Source organism: Chrysochloris asiatica, unplaced genomic scaffold (genome assembly GCF_000296735.1).
Source record: "Chrysochloris asiatica unplaced genomic scaffold, ChrAsi1.0 scaffold00024, whole genome shotgun sequence".
Lineage (NCBI taxonomy): Eukaryota > Metazoa > Chordata > Mammalia > Afrosoricida > Chrysochloridae > Chrysochloris > Chrysochloris asiatica.
Window position 1 is genome coordinate 17,751,022 of NW_006408542.1, and position 25,296 is coordinate 17,776,317.

At 38.4% G+C, this 25,296-nt stretch overlaps 1 protein-coding gene across 1 annotated transcript in view; it reads right to left on the reverse strand.

The window, feature by feature from the left end:
• The window catches only part of SRBD1 (S1 RNA binding domain 1), a 352,160-nt gene that overhangs the window by 14,804 nt on the left and 312,060 nt on the right, over positions 1 to 25,296 (reverse strand). Inside the window, exon 18 of the mRNA XM_006839417.1 lies at positions 23,182 to 23,328. Within this exon, the coding sequence (XP_006839480.1) occupies positions 23,182 to 23,328 (147 nt within the window). The remainder of the gene's footprint in view (positions 1 to 23,181; positions 23,329 to 25,296) is intronic.

Here is a 25,296-nt window from a genome sequence, read left to right on the forward strand (position 1 = left end):
GGTCTTCCTTATTCACTGTCCACAGCTTTTGCATGCATATGAGATTATTGAAAATACCATGGCTTGGGTCATGCGCACCTTAGTCCTCAAGCTGACATCTTTGCTCTTCAACACTTTAAAAAGGTCTTGTGTAGCAGATTTGCCCAATGCAATACATCATTTGATTTCCTGACTGCTGCTTCCATGAGTGTTGATGGTAGATCCAAGAAGAATGAAGCCCTTAACAACTTCAATCTTTTCTCCACTGATTAGAATGTTGTTTACTGGTCCAATGGTGAGGAATTTTGTTTTCTTTACATTGAGATGCAATCCTTACCGAAGGCTGTGGTCTATGATCTTCATCAGTAAGTATTTCAGGTCCTCTTCACTTTCAGTAAGCAAGGGTATGGTGCCTTATGGCAAGGTCAGCAGTTCAACTGCACCAGCTGCTCCTTAAAAGCTTGTACAGGGCCACTGTGAGTTAGAATTGACTTGATGGCACTAAACAGCAACAACAAATAAGCATATTACATGGGTATGGTGCTGTAAGATAAGCACTGGACTGATAACCATAAGGACAGTGGCTCACATCCACTAGCTGTTCCTCAAAAACCCTACTCAGGGTTGTTATGAGTCAGAAAGACTTGATGGTACTGAACAACAAAAGTCTAAGTAAACTTTGTGAGTTGTGTGGTCACTTTTGGGGCAGTGAGAATTTGCTTACTTGACAGGGGATGGATGGACAGAATCTTAACTCGTAGAGACCAACTCTGAGTGGTTAGGATCAGAGAGAGGAAGTACTACGTGAGTGGCTAGTGTCCGGATGTTGAAGTGAGACAATGGGGATATGAGTTATCTTCACATTTTAGAAATTAGCCTTACACCAGCTATTATGAATTCATATTCCCATATACTATCTACAGAGGCACTAAATTTACACAGGTGAGAATGTGTGCCATGGACTTGTTTCTGACTGCACAGCGACCCTACGGGATTTTTGAGGCTGTAAATCTTTACGGGAGCAGAAAACCTCATCGTTCCCCTGAGGAATAGCTGGTAGTTTTGAACTGCTGACTCTTGAGGTTAGCAGCATGATTCATAACCACTAAGCTATCAGAGCTCCTCAGGTGAGAATTTAGCAGTACATGGTTCCTTCCTTTAGGTTAAAGAAAGTGAAGACTTCATCACTTTCACTGTTTTGGCAATCAAAGGGGCGGCAATGTGAACTGCATTTTAATCAGCATCGAAGATTCTTTCCACACTTCTAACCTTTCTGTTAAAACAAGACACTGAACTAGATCACAAGTCTTAAAAAATTTTGTTGGTACAAAATCTGTAAGTCATGGTAAATTCCCACAGAGTCCACTGACAGAAAGGTCTGCAGAACTGCCTACTATACTGCAGAAGTGAGTATAGATTGAGTGAAAAGAATGTTTAAGGAGCTTATAAAAAATTTTTTTGTATATAACTAACCACAGGAAGTTAGAGTAAATAATTCTCCATAAGAACTTACAGTGCAGATAAATTTTTTAAAAAGTGACCCTTTCAGAAAAGGTAAAGGGATTCTGAAAGCTCTGGCTTTGATCTGGGTATAATTTTAAATAGACGCACCTATCTGGGTAGGGACAGAAACCCTTTCAAGTGTCTTTGGAGCTCTTCCTGCACCTGAATATCTACATGCCTGGATCTAGGAGTAACAGAAAATTCTCAAGGACTAAAAAGGAGAAGCAGTGACAGACTAAGGAATGCAGTTTGTCTTCCAAAAGCTTTGGTTTATGAGCATCAGACTTACCTGCTCCTAACTTCTGAAGAACTTACTAAATGCTTCCTTCTTTCTCAAAGGTCTGTTAGACATGCACAGAAACTAGATACTTATTGCATGTTGCATTAATTGTATATAGAAGGGCATATCCTTAGAGAGTGGTTTCATTTCAAAGTTTATATTCTTTAGTAATTTAGTACAGGAAATTAACTTTGTAAAAAAGAGAAGTAATAGCTAAAATATGCATACACAAAAACCCTCTAAAAGTTTAAGATTTAGAATTATATTCGTCTTTTTAGAAATATTTACAGAAACTCTTCAAGACGAGTGAATAATCAATGCCACAAAAGCAGCATTCATTATTTATGTAGCTTTTATTTCAGTCACTTGCTATGTATGATACACTGTATTAAAATGTAAATAAATGATATTAAAAATAAATATGTATAAACATATACATGCAAATGAGTATGTATATATAAAATGGGAAGGTAATGTACCGAAATGATGCTATTATTGCTCAGGATGCTTCTAAAATTCTTTTCAGATCTGTCTTAGAAATCCGTTTACAAGTGACATAAGAAAACCAGTATACTTACAACTTATCAAACCACAACCAAATACATACACGATGGTGGTGGTGGCGTCGGTTCCAATTTATAAGGAATCTGTATAGGGTTTCCTAGGGACTGTAAATATTTACAGGAGCAAAAAGCCACATCTTTCTCCAGTGGAGTGACAGGTAGAGTCACAGTACTGACCTTGCGATTAGCAGCACAGTATGTAACAACTACACTACCAGGGCCACCTGCCACCATGGAGAGTTGGAGAAGATCTATGAGACAGTGGTGCCAGGAGAGCAGCTTGACCCAGGGTCAGTGGACCTGTTTTTGGTATGTGCTACTTCCAGGTGTTGCACAAGGAGGCAAGTCTGCCCAGCATGGATTACTACACGCAGGCCTTCTACAGCTCAGGGACCAGGCCTGGACCTCACACACTGTGGAGTGAGGTCTGGTAAGCAGGCAGTGGGGAGCGAACCCTTCTGCTACTGACTGACCAACTGCCTCCCCTGGATTCTCATCTGTGTAGGCGCTGTAGCTGCAAAGCCTAAAACCACCACTAACCATCAAATGGATTCCAGGAAATGTCACTTTCCTTTCTCTTGCACTATCAGTTTCACAAGGGATTGCAACCCAGGAAAGTAAGTCCGTAACAGATTTAGGTTTTACTTTGTTAACAGATTTCTGGTACTAGTTCATTTAATGATCCAGGAATTGTTATTGGATGCTTTAAAAGGGTTGGTTCATAACTGCAATGTCATTGATTAAATATGTGTCAACTTGACTGGCTCAGGATTCTGAGGTTTGGCAATTATGTGATGATCCCCCATGATGTAACTGGATGGGATCTAATGTGATAAACTAATGAGATGATTAAGTGTGGGTTGCAATACCCTGAATTCCACCACAACCTTAATATAAAGTAGTTTTCCATGGGCGTGGCCTGTTTTATCTTACAAGAGTCATAACAAAAGGAGAGAGAGAAGTGAGCAGGGAAAGAGGGACCCACTACCGGCAAGAAAGAAGAGCCGGGAGTGGAATGTGTCCTTTGGACTTGGGACCCCTGCAACTGTGAAGCTCCAAGGTCCAGGGAAAGATTGATGCTCGGACACAGAGGTCTCTGAGAGGTGCTGGGCGGATACTAAACACGCTGAAAGGAGAAAAGGACCTTTCTCCAGAACCACGGCTCTGAATCTGGATTTCTGGCCTCCTGAACTATGAGAAAATACACTTCTGTTTGTTAAAGCCATCTACTTGTGGTATTTCTGTTATAGCAGCGCTAGAGAACTAAGACATACGGGTAGCATGCAATTTGGTTATGCATAAATCGGGGCTGCCTTTATAGACAGTATAATTGGAAAAAATCGTTTTCTATACATATCTGCTCTCTTACAAGCAAGCTTTTATACAAAGATGAACAGATACTTTCAAAATGCTCAATAAAGATGCAGCCATTTGATTCTATAAAATTTATTGTGGATTTGTACATAAGAGAACCAGAATTCAGAGACATTAAGTGACCTGCCCAAAGTCACACAGCTGAGACCTGAGGCATCAGCTAAGGTAAAAGTACTAATGGATCACATCTTCATTAGAACTTCTTACCCTTTTACTTTGGGGGATTTCCAATACAGACAGATGATCTAGATCCCAGATAAAATTTGGCACCCAGGACCAATGTCTGGGAGCAATTTATTATTATTTTTTAAACTGAGTTCAAAAGAAAAAAAAAAAGTTTGGTTCTTTTGGAGTCACTGAATAAGAGTTGGAAAAATTAGGTTAGTGGTTTCAAAGGCTGTAGACTCTCTACAGCTGAAAAACGCTGTGTTTAAATTTAATATAATTCAATTTACTGGCTATAAAGCCATAACGTGGATTAGTGCCTTGTGAGTATTTGCAAGAGGAGGGCAAATACAAAAAACGTATTCAAAAATATACATGCCAGTGCTGGAAGAGCTGAAATTAAACAGCTCGGGCACTACCCGGGGGTAAAGCCCATGTATCAGAGGAAAAGGACTTTCTTCCTTGGAAAACAGCCTTTAACTGTGAAGCCATCCTCTCAGAGAACCCTCCTTAAAGGGATCTGAAAATGTGTAACGTCTGCCACATCCTTAGATCCCTGGCTGTCCTTGGGATGGAGAAGACAGACATTTTTAATTCCATTTAAAGAATGGGTAGTCGGGGTCAAAGTGACTTGTTTATTGTCACACAAGGCGCCAGAGGGCCGGCTAGGATGAAAATCCATAGCTACAATGGGGCCAGGATACGAGGTGAGATCATGGGAGACTAAATCGATAGCGTACAAGTTCCAGGCTCCAGACTGAGTGACTTCAACTTGTGGGAGAAGGGCAGGAGAAGGGCGCATACACACTTTGGAGGAGACTGAAGCAAGCACAACTTTAGGGCTGCCTGGCAATTCCTACTCCTACCAGAAAGGCAGGAGGTAAACCAGCTTTCTTCTCCACCCAAGATCCAGAAGTACTCCAGGCTAAATGCTCCTGCCTATATCAGGATTATAAGGTAAAGTAACTTTGTTTTCTCCTCTGGGACCAACCATTGTAACTTTTCCCACGTTTTATTCTCATTTTCATAGCCCTTTCTCAATCACAGCAAAAATAATTATAGCAACAGTAGCAGATTAATCTGTCAGGTCCTGAGTACTATAATATAATCGTGTCATCCTGTGAGATAGGTGCTATTTAAATCCCCATTTAACAGATTAGAAAATGGAGGTACGGGGAGGTCAGCGTTAGTTCCCAGGTTAAAATAACCATGATGGGAATCCAGGCAGTTGAACTGGCTTCTCCACCGCTTACTGTCTCCAGACTGAACTACGGGAAAGTTAAACACAGTCTCAGGTTTCCCTGTTCCTTCTACCAGACTTACCAGAAACTTCGTGTGGGGTATGTGGTAGAACAGTGTAGACAACATTAGATACAACAACCGATTCCTAGGAACTCCAGAGTCCTATCGTCTAATTCTTTACATAAGTGGATTCCCTTTCATAATTTTCTCTTTGAAAGAAGCACTTATGAGGATATGATAAATATTACTTCTTGGGAATTACTGTAACATGTTTTAACTACAAATAAGAAAAGGAGACAGAAATATTTAGTACTCTATTTAGCATCTTTATACTTTGAGCTTAGCCTTTCTTGCATGATGAAAAAGTAATTTAGTATTGTCTAATGGTAGCTCTATCAGACTGCAAAGCTGTTTGAACTGCAAGTTTAGCAGTTCAAGCTCACCAGCTGCTCCTCGGAAACCCTGTATAGGGTCGCTATAGGTCGGAACCTACTCGACGGCACTTAACAACAACAGTGGTAGCTCCAGGGTCCTGGTGTGGACTGTTAACTACAAGGTCAGTGGTTCAAACCCACCAATTGTTCCTTGGAAACCCTATATACAGGGTTGCTATGAGTTGGAACTGATTCAACGGCACTTTAACAACAATGGTGGCTCCAATAGAAGAAATTAATGCGGGATAGTTAATTATTACACATCCCAACGCATCAGTTAACAAGAGCCAGCAATGGTTCTACCTCAGTTTGCATGTCCATTGTGAAGCAAGTTCAGAAAAATGTAAGGTCTTTCAAATTCACAAATAATTTCCTTAGATCTGTTTATCCAATCTTCATTAAAGTATAAAATTTGTACTTGGATTTCTTTTCAGGCAAGTTTTCCACAAAGAAACATGTTTTTTGTTGTTGTATTTTTTATGATTGCAGGAGAATGAGTTGGCATGCCACTGCAGAATAAAGCTGTGCCTGATGTGTTCAGAAGCGAAGTGACTTACTCCTCAGAAAAATGACAAACCATCTTAAACTAGGGGCTTTCTGGGTTGCTCAGTTGAAACTATAAATGTGAAATCAGTGAATGCCATGGGTCTACTGCTGCTTCAAAAGCAAAGCAAAACAACTTTAACTCCCTGAGTTACAACCCCTATTAGCTAGCCAGAAGACTGAACAAATCTGGGTTGGAAGAAGTACAGCCAGAACGTTACTTTTAGAAGGCAGGATGGCGAGACTTTGTGTTTCATACTTTGGACATGTTGTCAGAAGGATCAATCCCTGGAGAAGTCTATCATGCTTGGTAAAGTGGAGGGTCAGCCCAAAGGAAGAAGACCTCCAGAGAGATGAATTGACACAGTGGCAGCAGCAATGGGTTCAAACATAAAAACAACTGTGAGGATGGTGCAGGACCAGGCAGTGCACAGGGCCACTGTGAGTCAGAATTGACTTGACAGCTCCTAACAACAACAACAATGAACTCCACAGTCCCCTTTCCTTGCTGAGCAGCAAGCTAAGGTTGGAGAGAATGTGATAAAATTTCTGAATGCAAGTCTAAAAAAAGAGTTCAGAGAAGCGAAATCCTTGCATAGAATGGGAAAGAAACAGAGTCTGAGATGTGCCCACTCACGAATGGTCTTCAGTATGGATTTGGCTTGACTTTTTAGTTCCCTGGTAAAGAACAAAGCAGGACCTCAAAGAGGCCTCTCCTCTGCCATTCCTGCCATTAATTTTAGCACAAGAGCACACTCTAAGATCCACTTCCCTCACTGGAGAATCTTTGGTAATGGGTTAGTTCTACTTTTGGTCTTAGAACCGGACAAATATTTTAAATAAATTAGAGATAAGCATTGCTTGACTTGCATATAGAATTCTCCCCTCTCTAGTAAATATTTTGCCAGGTTGTGATTATTCCTGTCCCAGACCTAAACTTTAAATTCATGGTTATCCTGCTCTTTAGACACATACTTTTCAACATTAAGTATACGGGCCAGAAATAGTTACATCATCACTAATAAAGGAATTATCAAAGTACTAATACTACAGTTGCTGCAAGATAATGTGCTGGACCTCAAGGTCAGTTTGAATCACAAGGTTGGCAGTTCAACCCACCAGCCACTCCTCAGAAACCCTATGCAGAGTCGGAACCAACTCGATGGCACTTCACACCACTACACCACCATTACAGGACAGATACTGATAAAAACCAATCCTCAGTATACGTGTCCCCAGTCCACCAGAATGGTGGTCGCCATATTCTTACTACACAGACTCCTAATCATTTCTAGAAACTAGTGTTTTAAAGTTTCCCAAATGGCCAAAATGAAAATAACAACTAAATACTAGTTAATGCTTTGTTAAAATGAGTGCCGAATGACAGACTTGACATGAAGTTTCCTGGCATTTTTCAAGCTCAACCAAGAGCATAACGACTTTCAAGCTTAACTATCTGGAGTGAATCAAGTCCTTAATGCAGCAGATTCTTTGGGAGGGAGCCAGGTCTCACTGTGACATGTACAAATCAGCACAGTCTACACCACAAAGCACTACCTCCTGGCACCTTATTCACAAGACATTTTGGGGAAATACGATACTGGCTTTTGGCTCTCTTCATCAATGAAAATAGTAAGACAAAACAAAAGAGGTAATGGGGGGAGGTAGTGGTAACCTTAATGGATTGTTTCTGAGCCTCATTCTACTTATAATATAGCAGAAATTATGCTCATGGCTTACAGTGTCTAACACAATGAAATCACTCACACATGGCGACACTGTGATGATTTTCTGGATGACAACAGAACATGCTAAGTAATCCTCTTTCATGGTCTGTCTCTGTTTTTCTGGTCTGTAACATCTAGGAATGCCTGGGCCCTGGATACAATGCTGAATGAAGGGAAATGTGATTCAATTTGTGAGGTCCTAAAATGATTTCAATTCACAAATAATTCAGAAAGAAATACTCAACATGTGGGCTAGGCAATTCCATAAAACATAAAGGATCTACATGTTCTATCTAATGGGAGTCTTGCCATTGACCTCAGCTAGTGTCAGCGACTGAAAAATGATTCGAATTGAATTAAAGTGAAACATTTCATTTTGCTCTATTAAAACGATCCATTCCTGAGCAGGTTCCCTTGCCTCTATGGTCAGTTAAGGTGCTGTTTTTGGACTCCCCATGTGTGGAGGAAAGAAAAGAGATGAGAATGGTAGATGCTTGGAATTAATTTGTTCAATGGACTAATGGAACCTGTGAACATCAGTTTCCAAGACTCTGAGACCAGAAGAACAAGATGGTGCTCAACTACCACTACCAACTGCTCTGAAAGGGATCACATTACAAGGTCCCAGGCAGAGTGGGAGAAAATGTGGACTAAAAAGACTGGAAGAGCTTGAGACTATGACACTCGACCACCCTTCAGGTCTGGAAATGAAATTTCCCTTGTGGTCCTATATTCAGCCATATGGGGGGACAGCAATGCTACTAAGGTATACTCACCATGGACTGGTCAATCATTCAAGATCAAAAGGACAACAGCTACCTAGGACAAAGCTGAGAAGGAATGAGAAGGAGGGTGGGATGGAAATAGGTACCACAGGGAAGAAGCCAGGTAACTGTTGTTAATGGAGAGGATTATAATCATTGAGATGAAACAAAGTGCATGATTTGTTGAATGTAAAATTGATGATCTGGTTTGTAAAGCTTCACGCAATTCACAATTAAAAAGAAAAAAAAAAAAAAAACTCTCACAGAAATGAAAATGGAAAGGTGAACCTAGAGCTTAGCAGAAAAGCCTGGACTAGAGATGAGAAGATGTAAGATTGGAATTATCAGTGAAGTTAGAGAGAAAAAACAGTGATGTTTGTAGATGCAATTATTCAAGAAAGACTATAGAATAATAGAAGACAGCTAGAGTAAGGCACTGGAAAAGTATCTACATTTAGAAGGTCAGACACAGGAGGATGGGACAACAGAGAAAATAAAATAGGTAAATGGTTTAAGGCCTGAAAGAGGCCAGTTGTATTGACAATGAAGAAGTCATTACTTAAGAGAAATTTCATTAGAGTGGGAAGGATGGAAGTCAAATTCTGGTGGACTGGGAGAAAGCAGGCAGTAAAAGAATTAGAGGCAGATCATCCTTTTCAATGGCCAAGGTCAACCAATGAGTCTTCAGTAGCATGTTAGGAGCTATGAGGGTGGGGAAGGAAACAGAATTAAAAGATGGAGCGGTAATTTAGGGAAGGATAGGACTGAAAGAGTAAAGATATAGAGACAATCTGAGAAAGGGGATTGCAAGTAGCTTTTCATTTTTCAGTGAAGTACGAAATGAAGCTATTTGCTGAGTATGAGAACCTCCTGAGACAAGTAAAAAGGATTTAGAAAACAATGGCTTCAAAGGATCACCAAAGGAAAATTAAACGGTCAGTAGCAACAGTAGTTTTCTTAATCCTGTGTTCTTTTAGCATCTTCCACAATGTAGGTTCTCTTACTATGTTTTTAAACTACCTTTCTTAAAGACCTTGCATTATTTCTTTCTCCATCTCCCTCCTACACTCTCTCTTATGTGAAACTTTGTGCTGGTAGAAGTGGGTGCCTTATTAGGATGAATGGCTACTCCTGCCCGAGAGCCTTACTCCAGTCCTGAAATGAGAAAAGTATCATATCCAGTAATTATCAAACTGCTTATTTGAAATGGCCATGCCGCCTTCTAAAAAACTTAATGGAAGGGAATTCTTTGTGGTGTAATATTCAGGAAATACCATATATGCAGCAAAACAATTTAAAACTCTATCAAAAGGAGAATCCTTTTTCAACAGATCCCTTAATAAAATAAGTAGGCAACATTTCATTTATTGTAGGAGATAAAGTTTTCTCAAAAGGAAAGGCAGAATCTAATTTCAATACTGCAATGAGAGATAGCGACACTCAAAGATACTCATTTTCTTTCTTTAAGAAACACTTATCCTGCTACTCTTTCTGTGCTGAACAGCATGTGTCCTCTCTTTTAAGTATACAGTACCTTTAATTTAATTAGTACACTCAAATCTGGCTCTAACGTACATTTTTAAATTGTGGATTTGGACAGTTACAAATTTGGGTTTGAATATTGGCTCCATCAGATATGGCACTGCAGGTTAATGCGCTGGCCCGCAAAGTCAGTTTGAACCATAAGGTTGGTGGTTAAAGCTCACGACCCACTCCTCAGAAACCCTAGACAGGATTGCTATGGGTAAGAACCAACTCGATGACACTTAACAACAACAGCTATCTGAGAAAATTTATCTAATGCACCATAGACTCTATACCTAAAGTGGGGATAATAAAAGTGCCAACCTCATAGGGTTGCTGCGTTGCTTAATGCTGTAATGTTCCTGGTGTGGTGCTGTGGGTTAATGCGCTAGACTGAAAAGTCCTTTGAATCGCAAGGTCGGCAGTTCAAGCTCACCAGTAGCTCCCTGTATAGGGTCACTATGGGTCGGAATCGACTGGACGGTACTTAAACATTAATAACAATGAGAACATACTCAATAAATGTTCGTTGTTTTTATTGGTTAACTACTCCCCAAAACGCGACCTGAGCCTGTCTCCAGCCCTTTAAACATCTCTTTTCCTCTTTCAGTGGTTGAATTCCTTTCAGATTTACTCCACATATCAGCTCCTGTGTGAAACCTTTTGAGGCCCCTGTAACTGGAAATGAGCTTTTTCTCCTGTGAACAACCAATGTACTTCACAAAGGATTTTGTGTTGATTCAAGGGCACCAACAGCAACAACAACAAAGCCCTGAACTGCAGCTGCTCTGGGGAAACTCGATTCAGAGTTGATATGAGTCAGAAAAGTCAACAACAGTTAACAATAATTATGGTTACTTAAGGAGTTCCGGTAGTGCTGTGGGTTAAAATTAGACTACTAGCCACAAGCTCAGTGTTTCACACCCACCAGCAGCTCCCCATAGGAGAAAGATGAGGCTACCTGCTCCCATAAAGATTTACAGTTTCAGAAACCCTGTGTAGAAATCGATTTGATGGCAGTGGGTTCTTAATCACGGTAATTTCTAAGTTTATCCAACCTACTTAGAAGGTTTCTGGAGGGCACAAATCATCCCTGATCATTTTTGTACTCTTCAGATCCTACCACAGTGCTTTGTACATTCTAAGAAGTTAATAAAATCATTATCAATAGCATAATTCAGAGAAAAAATAATAAAATTGTGAAGGTTATAAGAAATTATGGGGATCACTACTGACTTTAGAAGACCAATCTTGCATAAAAGTACACAGAAAAATAGGAGATTTGACTTTGTACGAACGACACATTTATATTTCAAAAACATAAGCAGATGAAAAACTGGCTTAAAAAGAAAAAAACAAAAGAAATTCCAGTCTGTACATCAGACAGAGGACACTGACTTTAATATAGAGAGAGTTCCAACATGAAATAAAGAAAAGGCCAGAACCCTGGGAGTCACCCTAGGCCTTAACTACTCAATGACTAACTCAAGGTGTAAAATATCTTCATCTCAGTTTTCTGAAATAGAAATTTGAGGAAAAATGCTAAAAATGCAAAGGTAAAAAAAGACTCAATCACTTCCAATATTGATATATTTCTGCAGTGACATGATGGTTATTGTTAGGTGCCTTCTAGTTGTTTCTGACTCAGTCCTATACAGAACAGAATCACTGCTCAGTTTTGCGCCATCTTCACAATTGTTATGTTTGAGCCCACTGTTGCTGCCACTGTATCAATCCATTTAATTGGGGGAGCCTTCTTCTTTTTTGTTGACCTTCTACTTTACCAAGCATGATGTCCGTCTCCAGGGATTGATCCCTCCTCCCAACATGTCCAAAGTATGAGACACAAAGTCTCATCATCCTGGCTTCTAAGGAGCATTCTGGTTATACTTCCAACACAGATTTTTTTGTTCTTCTGTCAATCCATGGTACTTTCAATAATCTTCCCAACATCGTAACTCTAATGTATCGATTCTTCTGCGGTCTTCCTTGTTTACTGACCAACTGTCACTTGCATTAATGTAATTAAAAATGCCATGGCTTGGATCAGGTGAACCTTAGTGCTAAAACTGACATCATTTCTCTTTAACCCTTGAAAGGTCTTGTGTAGCTGATTTGCCTACTGCAGTATGCCTTTTGATTTCTTGACCTACTGCTTCCAAAAGTATTGATTGTGGATACAAGCAAAATGAAGTCTTTAACAAAATCAATCTTTTCTCTGTTTATCATGATGTTATTTATTGACCTAGTAGTGATGGTTTTTGTTTTCTTTACATTGAGGTGCAGTCCATATTAAAGGTTGTAGTCTGTCATCTTCATCAGTAACTATTTTAAGTCCTCTCTGTGTACAGAAAGCAAGGTGGTGTCACCTGCATAATCTCAGGATGTCAATTAGTCTTCCTCCAATCATGAAGTCATGTTCTTCTTCATGTAATCCAGTGAAAGAATATAATCCCACTGCACACTATTTCTGAATTTAAACCATTTAGCATCCCCGAGTTCTAACAATTGCCTCATAAGCATAATTAAGTGCTCTTGAATTCTCATTCTTCACAATGTTATCCATTGTCTGTCACCATTCACACAGTTGAATGCCTCTGAATAGTCAACAAAGCACAAGTTAACATCTTTCTGATATTCTTTGCTTTTAGTCAAGGTCCATCTAATGTCATAAACAATATCCCTTGTTCCATGTACTCTTCTGAATCTGACATGAATTTTAAGCAGCTCCCTGTCAATGTACTGCTGCTACCGTTTCTGAACTGTCTTCAGCAAAATTTTATTTGCATATGATACTAAAGATTTTGCTATTCTGTTGAGTCACTTTTCTTTGGAATAAGCCTAAACATGGATGTTTACAAATCAATTGGCCATGTTGCTATCTTCTAAATTTCCTAGAACACATGAGTGAACACCTTCGGGGTTGTACCATTTGTTGAAAGATTTCAATTTGTATTCCATCAATTCCTGGAGACTAGTTTTTCATCAGTGCCTTCATCACAACCTGGACTTCTTCCTTCAATATCATTAGGTCTTGATCACATGCTATCTCTTGAAACAGTTTAACATGGATCAAACGCTACCTCTTGAAATGGTTGAACAATGTGTGTGAATTCCTTCCATCTTCTTTTGAGGCTTTGTGAATCTTTCAGTATTTTTCCCATAGAATCCTTCAACACTTGTTATTAAGTGCCATCAAGTTGGTTTGACTCACCAACCTTATGGTTCAAACCAATCTTGCAGTCTAACTCATTAAGCCACAGTGCCAAACCAGGACTCCAGGACTCCCGTTGTTGTTAAGTGCCGTGGAGTCGATTCCAACCCATAGTGACCCTGTATAAAGTTTCAAAGGAGAAGCTTGTTAGCTTGAACCACTGACATTGCAGTTCAAACAATTTTACAGTGTGACACATTAGCCCAGATGTAGTCAACCTGATTTCTGTGTATTCCATCTCTAAAGGTCCAGGTCGACAGTCATTTATGTTGTTAAAAAAGGCATTTTCAATGTATTAGACATTGGTCTTAAAAAATTCGTTCTACAAGCATAGTTTCTACCACCAAGACCATACTTTCGAACTACTGATCCTTCTTCTTTATTTCCAACCTTGCAATCCAGTCACCAGTAATTATCGATACATCTTGATTGATGTTTGATCAATTTCACACTGAAGAAATTGGTAGAATTCTACAAATTTTTTTTTCAATTTTTGTGGTTGATGCGTACATCTGAAGAACAGTGGTATTAACTGGTCTTCCTTGTAGACATATGGATATTACCTACCACAGACAGCACTGCACTTAAAAATTGATCTTGAAATGTTCTTCTTGACAATGAATGTGATGCTATTCTTCTTGGATTTATTGTTCCTGGCATAGTAAAACATATGATTGTCTGATTCAAAATGTCTAATACCAGAACTTCTTAGTTCACTAATGCCTAAGATACTGATCTTTCTGCATTCCATTTTCTTTATGTCAACTTCCAATTTTCATAGTTTCATACTTCTTACATTACATATTCTGATAGTTAATGAGTGTTTGCAGTTGTTTCTTTACATTTTGAGCTGTGGCACATAAGCAAATAAAGGTTCCGACCACTTTACACCATTCACGTCACTATGGTCAACTCTACTGAATGTTTTTCACTCTGAACGTCTCATTTTCTGGCACTGTATCTGACAATGCTCCACTACTATTCGTAAGGTTTTCAGTGGCTAAACATTCAGAAGTAGTCCATCTTTCCATCTTCTTAGTCTGTCTTATTCTGCAAGCTCTGCTCTACCATGGGTGACCCTGCTACTATTTAAAATACTGGCGGCATGGCTTCTAGCATCACAGCAACATACAAGCCATGCCAGTACGACAAACTGAAAGATGAGTGGTGGCATCTAATATAGAGAGAGCTCCTACACATAATAAAGAAAAAGTCAGAAGCTTGGGAGCATTCCCGGACTTTAAATGATTAATCCAGGTTACAAAATATCTTAATCTGAAGTTTCTAAAATATGACTGTGAAAGAAGATACCGAAAGTACAAAAGTAAAAGACCTAATCACTCACATTTTGGTATATTTGACATAGTAGGGTGGTATTAATGTCATTCACTTTTCTATTGTTATTTTCCTCAGTGGGTTCCTGATATAACTAGAAATGAAATTTACTGCAATGGAATTTATTTTTATAGAACTGAAATCAAAGCAATGATTACCTAATTACATCCTCAAAGCATATTTTCTTTCTTGGGAAGACACTTGTGTAACACTATATTAGAGCATGAAGTACCTATTGTGTGACATCAAGACTAATATGTTTAAAGATGAGAGATGACTATTATGGGTTCAAACAGGTTAATGAGGACAGTAAGATTAATTTGGCAAGATTGATCTCCAGATCTCAAAGGTCAGGAGTTGAACTGAAGATAGAAGAAATTTCCCAAAATCATCCCTAGTTGTACCCTCTAGAAGGCAAGGCTACTCCCGTAGGAAGGTCACGGAGAGAAGTAACTGGTAAGAGAAGTAACTTTCATGCTCCACATTCAGAAACTGGCCCATGTGAAAACGGGCAGAAGACTCCTGTCTAACAGGAGGAAGTCGATATTGTTAAAGGTAAATATTGCTAGTAGCATTATAAGTCAGTAAGGTACCCGGCAATCCACAAAAACTTTCAAAGTCTTGGCAGAGTAATTCCACTTCTAAGAATCCACTGTAAGCAGTTATTGCTACTATAATTACTAAATTGAAGTTCAATCACTTGACAAAACATTATTTAGCCACTTAAAAAAAGGATATGTAGAAGAAAAATAAGAGAAGTGCTTATGAGAGAAAAAAAATGAAAAAAAATTTACAAAATCATATTAGAAATAGATTATGAATAAAACAAAACTATACATTAAAACCACCAGCCGCTCCGCGGGAGAAAGATGAGGCTTTCTACTCCCGTAAAGATTTACACCCTCGGAAACCCTGTACAGGGTCGCTATGGGTCGGAACCGACTCGACGGCACTTAACAACAACAATACATTAAAAAGACAGGGTTTACATATAACAAAAAGCTAGTTTAGAGACATCAAAGCTGTTCTGAGCAGTCTGTGTGTCCATATGTACCTTGCCCAAGAAGAAATACTAAAAGAACCTATATTTTTTAATATTAAAACAAAGACCTATGTCCTAAGATTGAGACCTGGACAAAGATGCCCACTCTCATCACTTCCCTAGTCAGCATTATACTTAAGGTCCTGGCCATTGCAACAAGTTAAGAAAAAAGTAATAAAAGCAAAGTCAATCTATTTCCTGATGGCTTCATTGTTTATATGGGAACATATAGGAAATCTACAAATATTTACTAGAACTAGTAAGTACATTCAGTAGGATACAAGGCTGCAGGATATATGACTGACATATATCCTTTTTATATAAACAACAATTAACAGTGAAATTTTAAAATTCCACTACCATATTGTTAAGAAACATATAATAACATTTAATAAAAGGCATGCAAGCATTGTATATGAAAACTGGAAAATACTGCTTAAAGAAATGAAATACGGCCTAAATATAGATACATAGCAAGTTCACGGATCTAAAGACGAAATATTGTTAAGATATCAATGGTCCTTAAATTCACCAACAGACTCAATGCAATCCCAATCTAATCCCACCAGATTTAAAAAACGAAACAAAACCACAAACAAGCTTATTCTAAAACTTATAAGAAAATGCAAATGACCCAGATTATTTAAAGCTACCTTAAGCAGGAATTGTTTTCACAATTTAGTAGGTTGGTTTTGGCTCCTGGTGACCCCACGTGTGCAGAGTACTATTGCTCCACTGACTTACCAAGGCTGTTATCTTGTGGAAGTAGATAGCAAGGCCTATCTTCCTAAACACCTATGTTGTTGTTGTTATTAAGTGCCGTCGAGGTGGTTCTGATCCATAGCTGCCCTGTATAGAGTTTCGAAGGAGCGGTTGGTAAGCTTCAACCACTTACCTTGTGGTTCAAGCCAACTTTGCAGTCTAGCAAGCACACTAACCCACAGGCACCTCAAACTGCCATTCTTTCAGCTCACAGTTCAGCACTGATTATTTGTGCTATTTAGGGAATCCCTAAGCTATCTTAAAAAGGATCAAAATTAGAGTACTTAGACTATCTGACTTCAGAACTTGGTACAAAGCTACAGCTATGAAGAGAGTATGGTATTAACAAAAGGATTGAAAAGTATGAGAGTGAGTCAAAAGTTATCTGCGTTCCGGCTGCAGAATTTATTTTAATAATTAACTTTTAGGAAACACAAATACATCATTTTTCGACATACACGTCCTTGGTTTTCAACAAAGGCACCAAAGCAATGGGTAATGGACAGTTGTGTGGGTTTTTTTGTTTTTCTTTCAACTTAAGGTTTGGGAATGACTGAATAACCATAATAAGCAAAAGAAAATAACCTTGACCCTTACTTCACACCATAGACCTAAAAGTAATAGCTAAACCCATAAATCTTTTAGAAAGAAACATTGACGAATACATTATTTAAAGTAGGCAAACATTTCTTAGGATATAAGAAACAATTACTAAATTAAACAACAGCAAAATGTCATCAAAAGATGGCATTTATAGAATGAAGAAGCAAGACACAAACTGAGAGAAAATATTTGTGAAATACATATTTAACAAAGGAATGATATCCATAACATCTGAGGGGGCTTTAAAAATTTTGTGAAAAAATTCCATTATCTTTTCATTCCAATTTCTCTAATTTTTTGAAGCCTCCACATATGCAAAAAATTCTATAACTCAACTTGTAAAAGGGCAAACAACTAGTTGGAAAATGACCAAAAGATTTGAAGAGTTTTCAAAGGAAAAAAATGGTTACTAAGTACATGATAAGGAGCTCAGTGTCTTTAGTTATCAGAAAAAAAGCAAATTAAAACCACATGATACTACTACACTTCCCAAAAATGTATGTAATTTAAAAGACTGACTTCAAATGATGCCAAGGTGTGGAGTAATGAAAACTCTCATGCATCAATGATGGAAGTCTAAAATGGTATCATACTAAAATAAGTTTCTAAAAAACTAAAAATCTACGTAACCTATAACCCAGATAATCTAGATAAGTTTCCTAGATATATGAATACAAATGTCAACAATAAAATAAATGGTACAAAAATGTTTTCAAAAGTTTTATTTATAATAGCCAAAATTGGAAATAGCCAAGATTCAATTAACAGGAGAATTAATTGTCAGTATACAAGAGGTTTCAAAAAGATCGTGGAAAAAAGGAATCAAAAGATAATGGAGTGTCTCTTCAACCTTTCTGAAGCCCCTCATATTCAAAGAATGGAATATCGTTGCCATGTGTCTTTGAGTTGGTTTTGATGCACGATGACCCTTTATGTAGGAACACTGCTAAGTCCTGTACCATAGTACTTGCTATGCTTGAGCCCATTTCTGCAGCCACTCTGTCAGTTCATTCCATTGAGGCTTGTCTTTGTTTTTGCTAACCCTCTACCATGTTGTATAGTTCCTTCTCGTGAAAACTTGCCCAAAGTATGAGACCAAGTCTTGCTATCCTTGCTTCTCAGAAGCATTCTGGCTGTATTGCTTCTAACATAGATTTGTTCATTCTGGTAGTCCATGATATATTTAATATTCTTTGCTATTATTGTTGTTGATAAGTACAGTGGAGTCAGTTCCAACTTATAGTAACCTTTCCGAGGCTGTAAATCTTTACGGGAGCAGAAAGCCTCATCTTTCTCCAGCGGAACAGCTGGTAGTTTCAAACTGCCAACCTCGAGGTTAGCAGGCCTATTTGTAACCACTACGCTACCAGAACTCTTTACCCATCCCACAATTTGAAGGCATCAGTTCTTCTTCTTTAGTCCAGCTTCTTCATTGCCCAGCTACCACAAGTATACGAGTATGAAATGACTTGTGGGCACTTAACAACAACAAACAACAGGCCACACTCCCGAGGAAATATCCTTCCAGTTGACTGACTGCTCAAGGCAGAACTCACCTTAGAGTCAATTACATTGTATTAGATCTCATTATGGCGATAACTACATCTCAACTGCCAACCCACTGAGAAACCTGGCCCAGTCAAGGTTACACAAACCTTAACTATCACACCACATATAGAGGGTCTCTCTTTATTCCTGGCCTGCACTATTTGAGTTCTACTTATAAAAGTTCTCATTCATTTATTGATATTTTTACTTTTTATTGTGAATTGACTGAAGATTTGTACAGACAAGATCGTCAGTTTTACATTCAACAAACCACACACTTTTATTCATCTTAACGATTGCAATTCCCTCCCCGCAACAACAGTTATTCGGCTTCCTCCCCGTGGTTCCTCTTTCCATTCCAACCACCTTCTCATCCCTTCTCAACTTTGTCCTTAGATACACGTTGCCCTTTTGGTTTTGAATGATTGACCATTCCATGGCTAGCATACCTTACTAATGTTGTCTCCCCTATATACCTATTTACTGCTTGGCTAAAAATTGGGCCACAAGGGTGAGTTCCTTTCCAGACCCTCCTGAAGGGTGGTCAAGGGCCAGAGCCTCAAGTTCCTTCAGTCTCTTTCTGACCAGCTAACCCGGTCTTTTTTTTTTTTTTTAAATAATTTTAAGGGTTTTTTCCTTGACAGCTGCTTCCATGGGTACTGACTATGGCTTCAAGTAAAATGAAATCCTTGACAATTTCAAGCTTTTCTCTGTTTATCATTATGTTGCTCATTGATCCAGTTGGAAGGATTTGTGTCTTCTTTATGTTGAGGTGTAATCTCTACAGAAGGCTAGATATAGTCTTTGGTCTTCATCAGTAAGTGCTTCTGGTCTTCTTTGCTTTCAGTAAGCAAGGCTGTGTCATTTGTGTATGTTGTTGTTGTTAAGTATTGTGGAGTCGGTTCTGACTCATAGTGACCCTGTCCAGGGTTTCCAAGGCTGTACATCTTTACGGGAGAAGAAAGCCTCATCTTTCTCCTGCGGAACAGCTGATAGTTTCGAACTGCCAACCTTCAGGTTAGAAGCCCGTTTCATAACCACTACGCTACCAGAGTAGTCTTCCTTCAATACTGATGCCATGTTCTTCATAATAGTTTAGCTCTTCAGATTACTTGCTTAGTATGTTTTTGTTGTTAAGTGTCGTTGTTAAGTTGTTAAGTTCCGACCCATAGTGACCTTATATAGGGTTTCCGAGGAGCAGTTGGTGAGCTTGAACCACCGACTTTGCAGTTCAAACGGCTTTGCAGTCTGCTGTATTAACCCACAGCGCCACACCAAGACTCCTTTGCTTAGTATACATCAGGGTAAGTAAAAAAATCAAATCAAATAAAAATAAAAATTGCTATTAGGGTTCCAGTTCATACAAACATAGGTTTATTCCAAACAAAACATGAGTAAACATGTCTCTGTAATTGGTGGATGGCTGCAGACAAGTACTCTCAGTAACACACTTGTCTTAGTCTTGTCAGGGTGTCTTTCAAAACAAGTTCCAATCAAAACAGTGGCTTCTGAGGGGATCTTCTGGGATAGTTGAAGGTAGAGAAGTACAATCTTAAAGTCATGGTAACTGTATTTTAGGATTTCAAAGGGGTAATCTTGACAGATTTTCCCCAAAGGAAACATGATGATTCTGGGGGATTATTAGGAAAAAAGTTGTAAGACAAATGAAAACTGAACTGCTGTGAAAAAAGGAAAGTTGAGCCAAGGAATTTTTTTTTTTTTCCTTCACGACAATGCACCTGCTCATTCTTTGAGGATAGCAAGGGCTGTCCTATGAGAACTTCCTTGGGAAACCTTACCCAATCCACCCTACAGACCTGATGTTAACCCTTCAGACTTATTTTACTTCCCCTAACTCATAATATATTTCAAAGGAACATGATTTGAGTCCCCAGAAGAAGCCAAAACTACCGCTTTGGAGCGGTGTAAATCAGAGTGCAGAATTCTTTGGGAAAGGGTTAGAGAGATGACACGCCTCCTTCAGAAGTGTATAGACTTACTATGAAGACTATGGAGGTGAGTGAGGCAAGAAAATTATTCATGGGATAGAGGGTAGACACGTGCTAACATGAGAGACAGGACAGGCAGTATACACCAAGACGGCGGTTAGCAGAGGAAAGATGAAGGTAGTGAGAGACATAGGAATGCAACAGTTAGCATGAAAAGAAGTGAATACTGCTCACTGTTGGTACATGGAGGGGATTGTAATCATTGTAATGAAGCATAGAATGCGATTTATTGAATGCAAAACTGATACTCTCTGTAAACCTTCACTCAATTCATAACAAGTTTTTTTAAAGAGTGCAAAGATTTAGATGGAGGATATGTTGAGAAACAATAGCTTCACATTTTGGTATTTTGTTGAATAAAGGTTTCTATGATTTTATAGCGATACCGAAAGCATACAACCTTGATGCATACTTCTCCATGACAATTTCCTTTGCTCTATTCAAGCGACTTCTTGTTCTATACATAGGTTCTATATGAGCTAGTGGAGTCCTGGTGTGGTGCTATGATTATGTGCTAGATTGCAGAGTTGGTTTGAACCACAAGGTTGTCGGTTCAAGCTCACCAGCTGCTCCTCAGAAATCCCATACCGGTTGCTATGGGTTGAAACTGGCTCAATGGCACTTAACAACAACAATATGAGCCAATAAACTATTCTGAACCGCCTATTCTTTGCAATGCTATTCATAATTTGCTGTAGTCCACACAGTCCAATGCCTTTGCATAATCAATAAAACACACGTAAATTATCTTTTTGCAAGTCTCTACTTTCAGACAACATCCATCAGTAATGATATCCTTTGTTCCATGTGCTCTTCTGGATCCACCTTAAATTTCTGATGTACCACTGCAGGTGTTTTTGAATTATCTCCAGCAAAATTTTACTCATGTACAATATTGATGATATTGTTCAGTAACTTTTGCATTCTGCTGGATGGCCTTTGTTTGGAATAAGCATGATTGTGGATATCTTCCAGCTGGTTGGCTAAACAGTTACCTTCCAAATTTCTTGGTATAGATGAGTGAGCACATGATGAGATTGGATGAGAGATGACTGTTACGTTTATTTGTTGAAATATCTCAACTGAAAAGTAATACTACTCAGCCATAAAAAACAAAAAAACACAGATAAACATTACAAGGCACTGAAAGAAAGAAGACTAAAAGAAGCACAAAAGGGAATGACTGTATCTTATTTATATGAAGTCCTACTAGAGGCAGAAAAAAATCAAAACAATGGTTTTCTGTAGTAGGCTGGAATATAGGATCAACTTGGACTGGGTATAAGCGAACTTTTTTGGGTTTGATGGTATATTTTATATCTTCATGTAGGTTTGGATTAAACAGATATAAGTGTTTGTCAAAACTTAGCTGACATACATCTAAGATTGAATTGTATATGAATTTAACCTGAAAATAAAAAAAAAGCTAAACAACTAATGAAGTCTAGGTAATAATAGTGTTGCGCTGAAGGATCACAATGGACTGTGACCTTGCAGTCCAATGCATTACCATGCAGGGCTACACCAGGACTTTGATTTCTGTGTATTCCATCTGGTGAAGTCCATGTTTATAGCAGTCTTTTATGCTGTCAAAAAAGGTATTTGCAATGAAGAAGTTATTGCTATTAAAAAATTCTATCATGTGATCTCCAGCATCATTTCTATCACCAAGGCCATATTTTCCAGCTACTGATCCTTCCTCTATGTTTCCAGCCTTTGCATTCCAATCACCAGTAATTATCAATACATCTTTACTCCATGTCTGATAAACTTCACGCTGAAGAAGTTGGTAGCATTCTTCAATTTCATCATCACTATTTTGGCTGGTGCATAAATCTGAGTAATAGTTGGATTAACTGGTCTTCCTTTAAGTATATGAATATCATCCTAATACAGACAGTATTTTACTTCAAGATAGATCTTGAAATACTCTTTTTGATGATGAATATGACATCATTCCTCTACAATTTGTCATTCTCATCATAGCAACCATATGATTATCAGATTCAAATGGCCAATACTAGTCCATTTTAGCTCACTAATGCCTAGGATATTGATGTTTAGGCATTTCATTTCACTTTTGACAACTTCTAATTTTCATACTTCTTATATTCCAAGTTCTGGTTATAAATGGAACAATGAATGTCTATCATTTGTTAGACTCTGTAATATCCAACTAGAACAACAGGTTGCAAAGAAAATCTGAGAGTTGATGTTTATATTCAAAAGGGTTTTATTCTTGACTGAACACAAGCATTAATTTCAGTGACAGTCAATTGTGTCTTGTTAATTTCCAAAACAAATAGAGGAGAGTGCCATGCAATTTCCATTCCACACATTTCAGCATTAGTATCAAGGCTTATTAGCCTGACACTGTGCCAGGAATACTGGTTTCATTCCTCACTGCAAGAAAACAATGTGCCACATAACTCAGCAATGTGGAACTTATGAAGAACGTTGTCAGGTTAAACACGGTCAGGTGTTTTACTCTCCATTATGCCCAAACAAAGGCCATTTGCTGCACAGTACTCACTCTGGGCAGAGCGTTCTCACAAAGGTCTCAGACTTACCTCATTGCTATGGAGTAGGATTCTGGGTGAATACAAGTTTGGTCCAAAGGATTTGGCTTCAGCACAACATTCACTGGAGTTTTGCTCTTCTTCTTGCCTTGCTTCTCATCTGTGACCTCAACACCTGTTGGCGATTCCGTGTACTGACTACTGCAAAGTTTCAGATAAAAGGGGGAGGGGGAAGGAGGGAACAGAAAAGTTTTTAATTAACAATGTGCTTATTTCTTTGCAACATAAATACGCACTTGTAACAACCAGACTCTGATCATTCACTTCATAGAATTTACCGTTTACTTGTTTAAACCACTGATTATAGGGTTTTCTGTTACTGAAAACCAAAAACATTCTTAACTGACTCAGTCTGTGTAATTGGCACTCTGAGAACATAGAAGATGGAGGGGAATCAATATAGTTATACAATTTTCCAGAGCTAAAGAAAAACACAAATTCATAAATTAAAAGAATGTCCTGAGTGTAGAATGGGTCAGTGGGTAAAGGCTCATCCTTGACATACTGTGGGGGACTCGTTAAAATAAAAGTGCATTTTTAAAAGTTCAAAAGGATTAAAAGTGAGAAAAGTAAAAGGTCACTTGGAAAGAAACTATAATCAGACTGGCATCAGATTTCTCATTAGCAAATGCCAGAGTACAGGGAGACTAGATCTTAAAAGCTTTCAAGTGAGATAATTTTTGAATCTAGACTCATGCCCAACCAAAGCAGCATTCAAGTAGGAGGGAAAATTAAAATCACTTCCAAACATGTACAGACTGAAGTATAGCCTCTCTAAAATGAACTTACGTTCTCCAGCAAAAACAATGAATTCAAGGAAAATTATAATGTAGACTACAAGAAATACTGGTGAATTCATAAGCCATAAAAACTTGCAAAGTTAAATAAGTGCTCATGCATGATATGAAAAAATTGTAGTCTGAGGAAGATTGTGAATTGTATTAAGGTTCTAAATCTTCTTTGAAAGGGGGACAGGAACACCCATTAACTGCAGAGGTCAATCCACAAACAAGTTTAATGGTGACCACCAGAAGACTTCTAGAAGTAAGACATACTACTTTGAAGCCAGTAAGGGGAGGAGATAAAAATGAGATGGAAAGACAAGGGAGAAACCATAAAAACCCTAGGAAATGATAAATCTAATAAACAACATGAAAATATGAGAGGAATCAGAAAAGAAGATGAAGAAAGAAATATGTAAGACAGGACCATTAAGTCAAAGCATCTCAATAAATACAACATATGAATATACCAAAATCAGATTGAGCAAAATCACACAATGGAGCTATATAGGTTTAAAAAAGCCATACCGAAACAAAATGCCACAGAAACTCTGAAAATAAAAATAAAAAAAATTTAAATCAAGGAAACCCTGAAAAGGCATATATGATTATAGCAACACTGAGCAAACAAAATAGGAGTCCTCATACCTCATATATTACCTACCTACTTACTGCCATTCAGTCAGTTCCGACTCATAGTAAGTTGTCCTGTACAGGGTTTCCAAGGCTGTAAATCTTTATGGAAGCAGAAAGCATCATCTTTCTCCTGCAGAGAAACTGGTGGCTTTGAACTGCTAACCTGGCAGTTAGCAGGCCAGTACTTATCCTACAGCACCACAGTGGCTCCTATACTTCATAAACATAAACCAATTCAACAAATGTATCAAGTATAAGAACGGTTGTTGTAAAGTGCCTTCAAGTCAGTTCTGACTCATAGAGTCCATGTATACTCTAGTAAACGTAGTGGTTACTAACTGGGCTGCTAACCTCAGGATCAGCAGTTAGAAACTACCAGTTATTTTGTGGGAGAAAGATGAGGCTTTCTGCTCCCATAAAGATTTACAACCTTGGAAACCCTGTACAGGGTTGCTAATAGTTGGAACCAACTCCACGACACATAACAACAGCAGCAGCATAGTTCACAAGGAGTAACTGGTGGGTTTGAATGGCTGACCTATTCGTTGGTAAATAAGACCAGTGCTACACCAGCAATCCATATTAAGAACTGTTGTTGTTGTTAGGTGCCATCGACTCTGTACCGACACATAGTGACCTTACGCACAGCAAAACGAAACACTGCCCGATCCTGGGCCAACCTCACTAC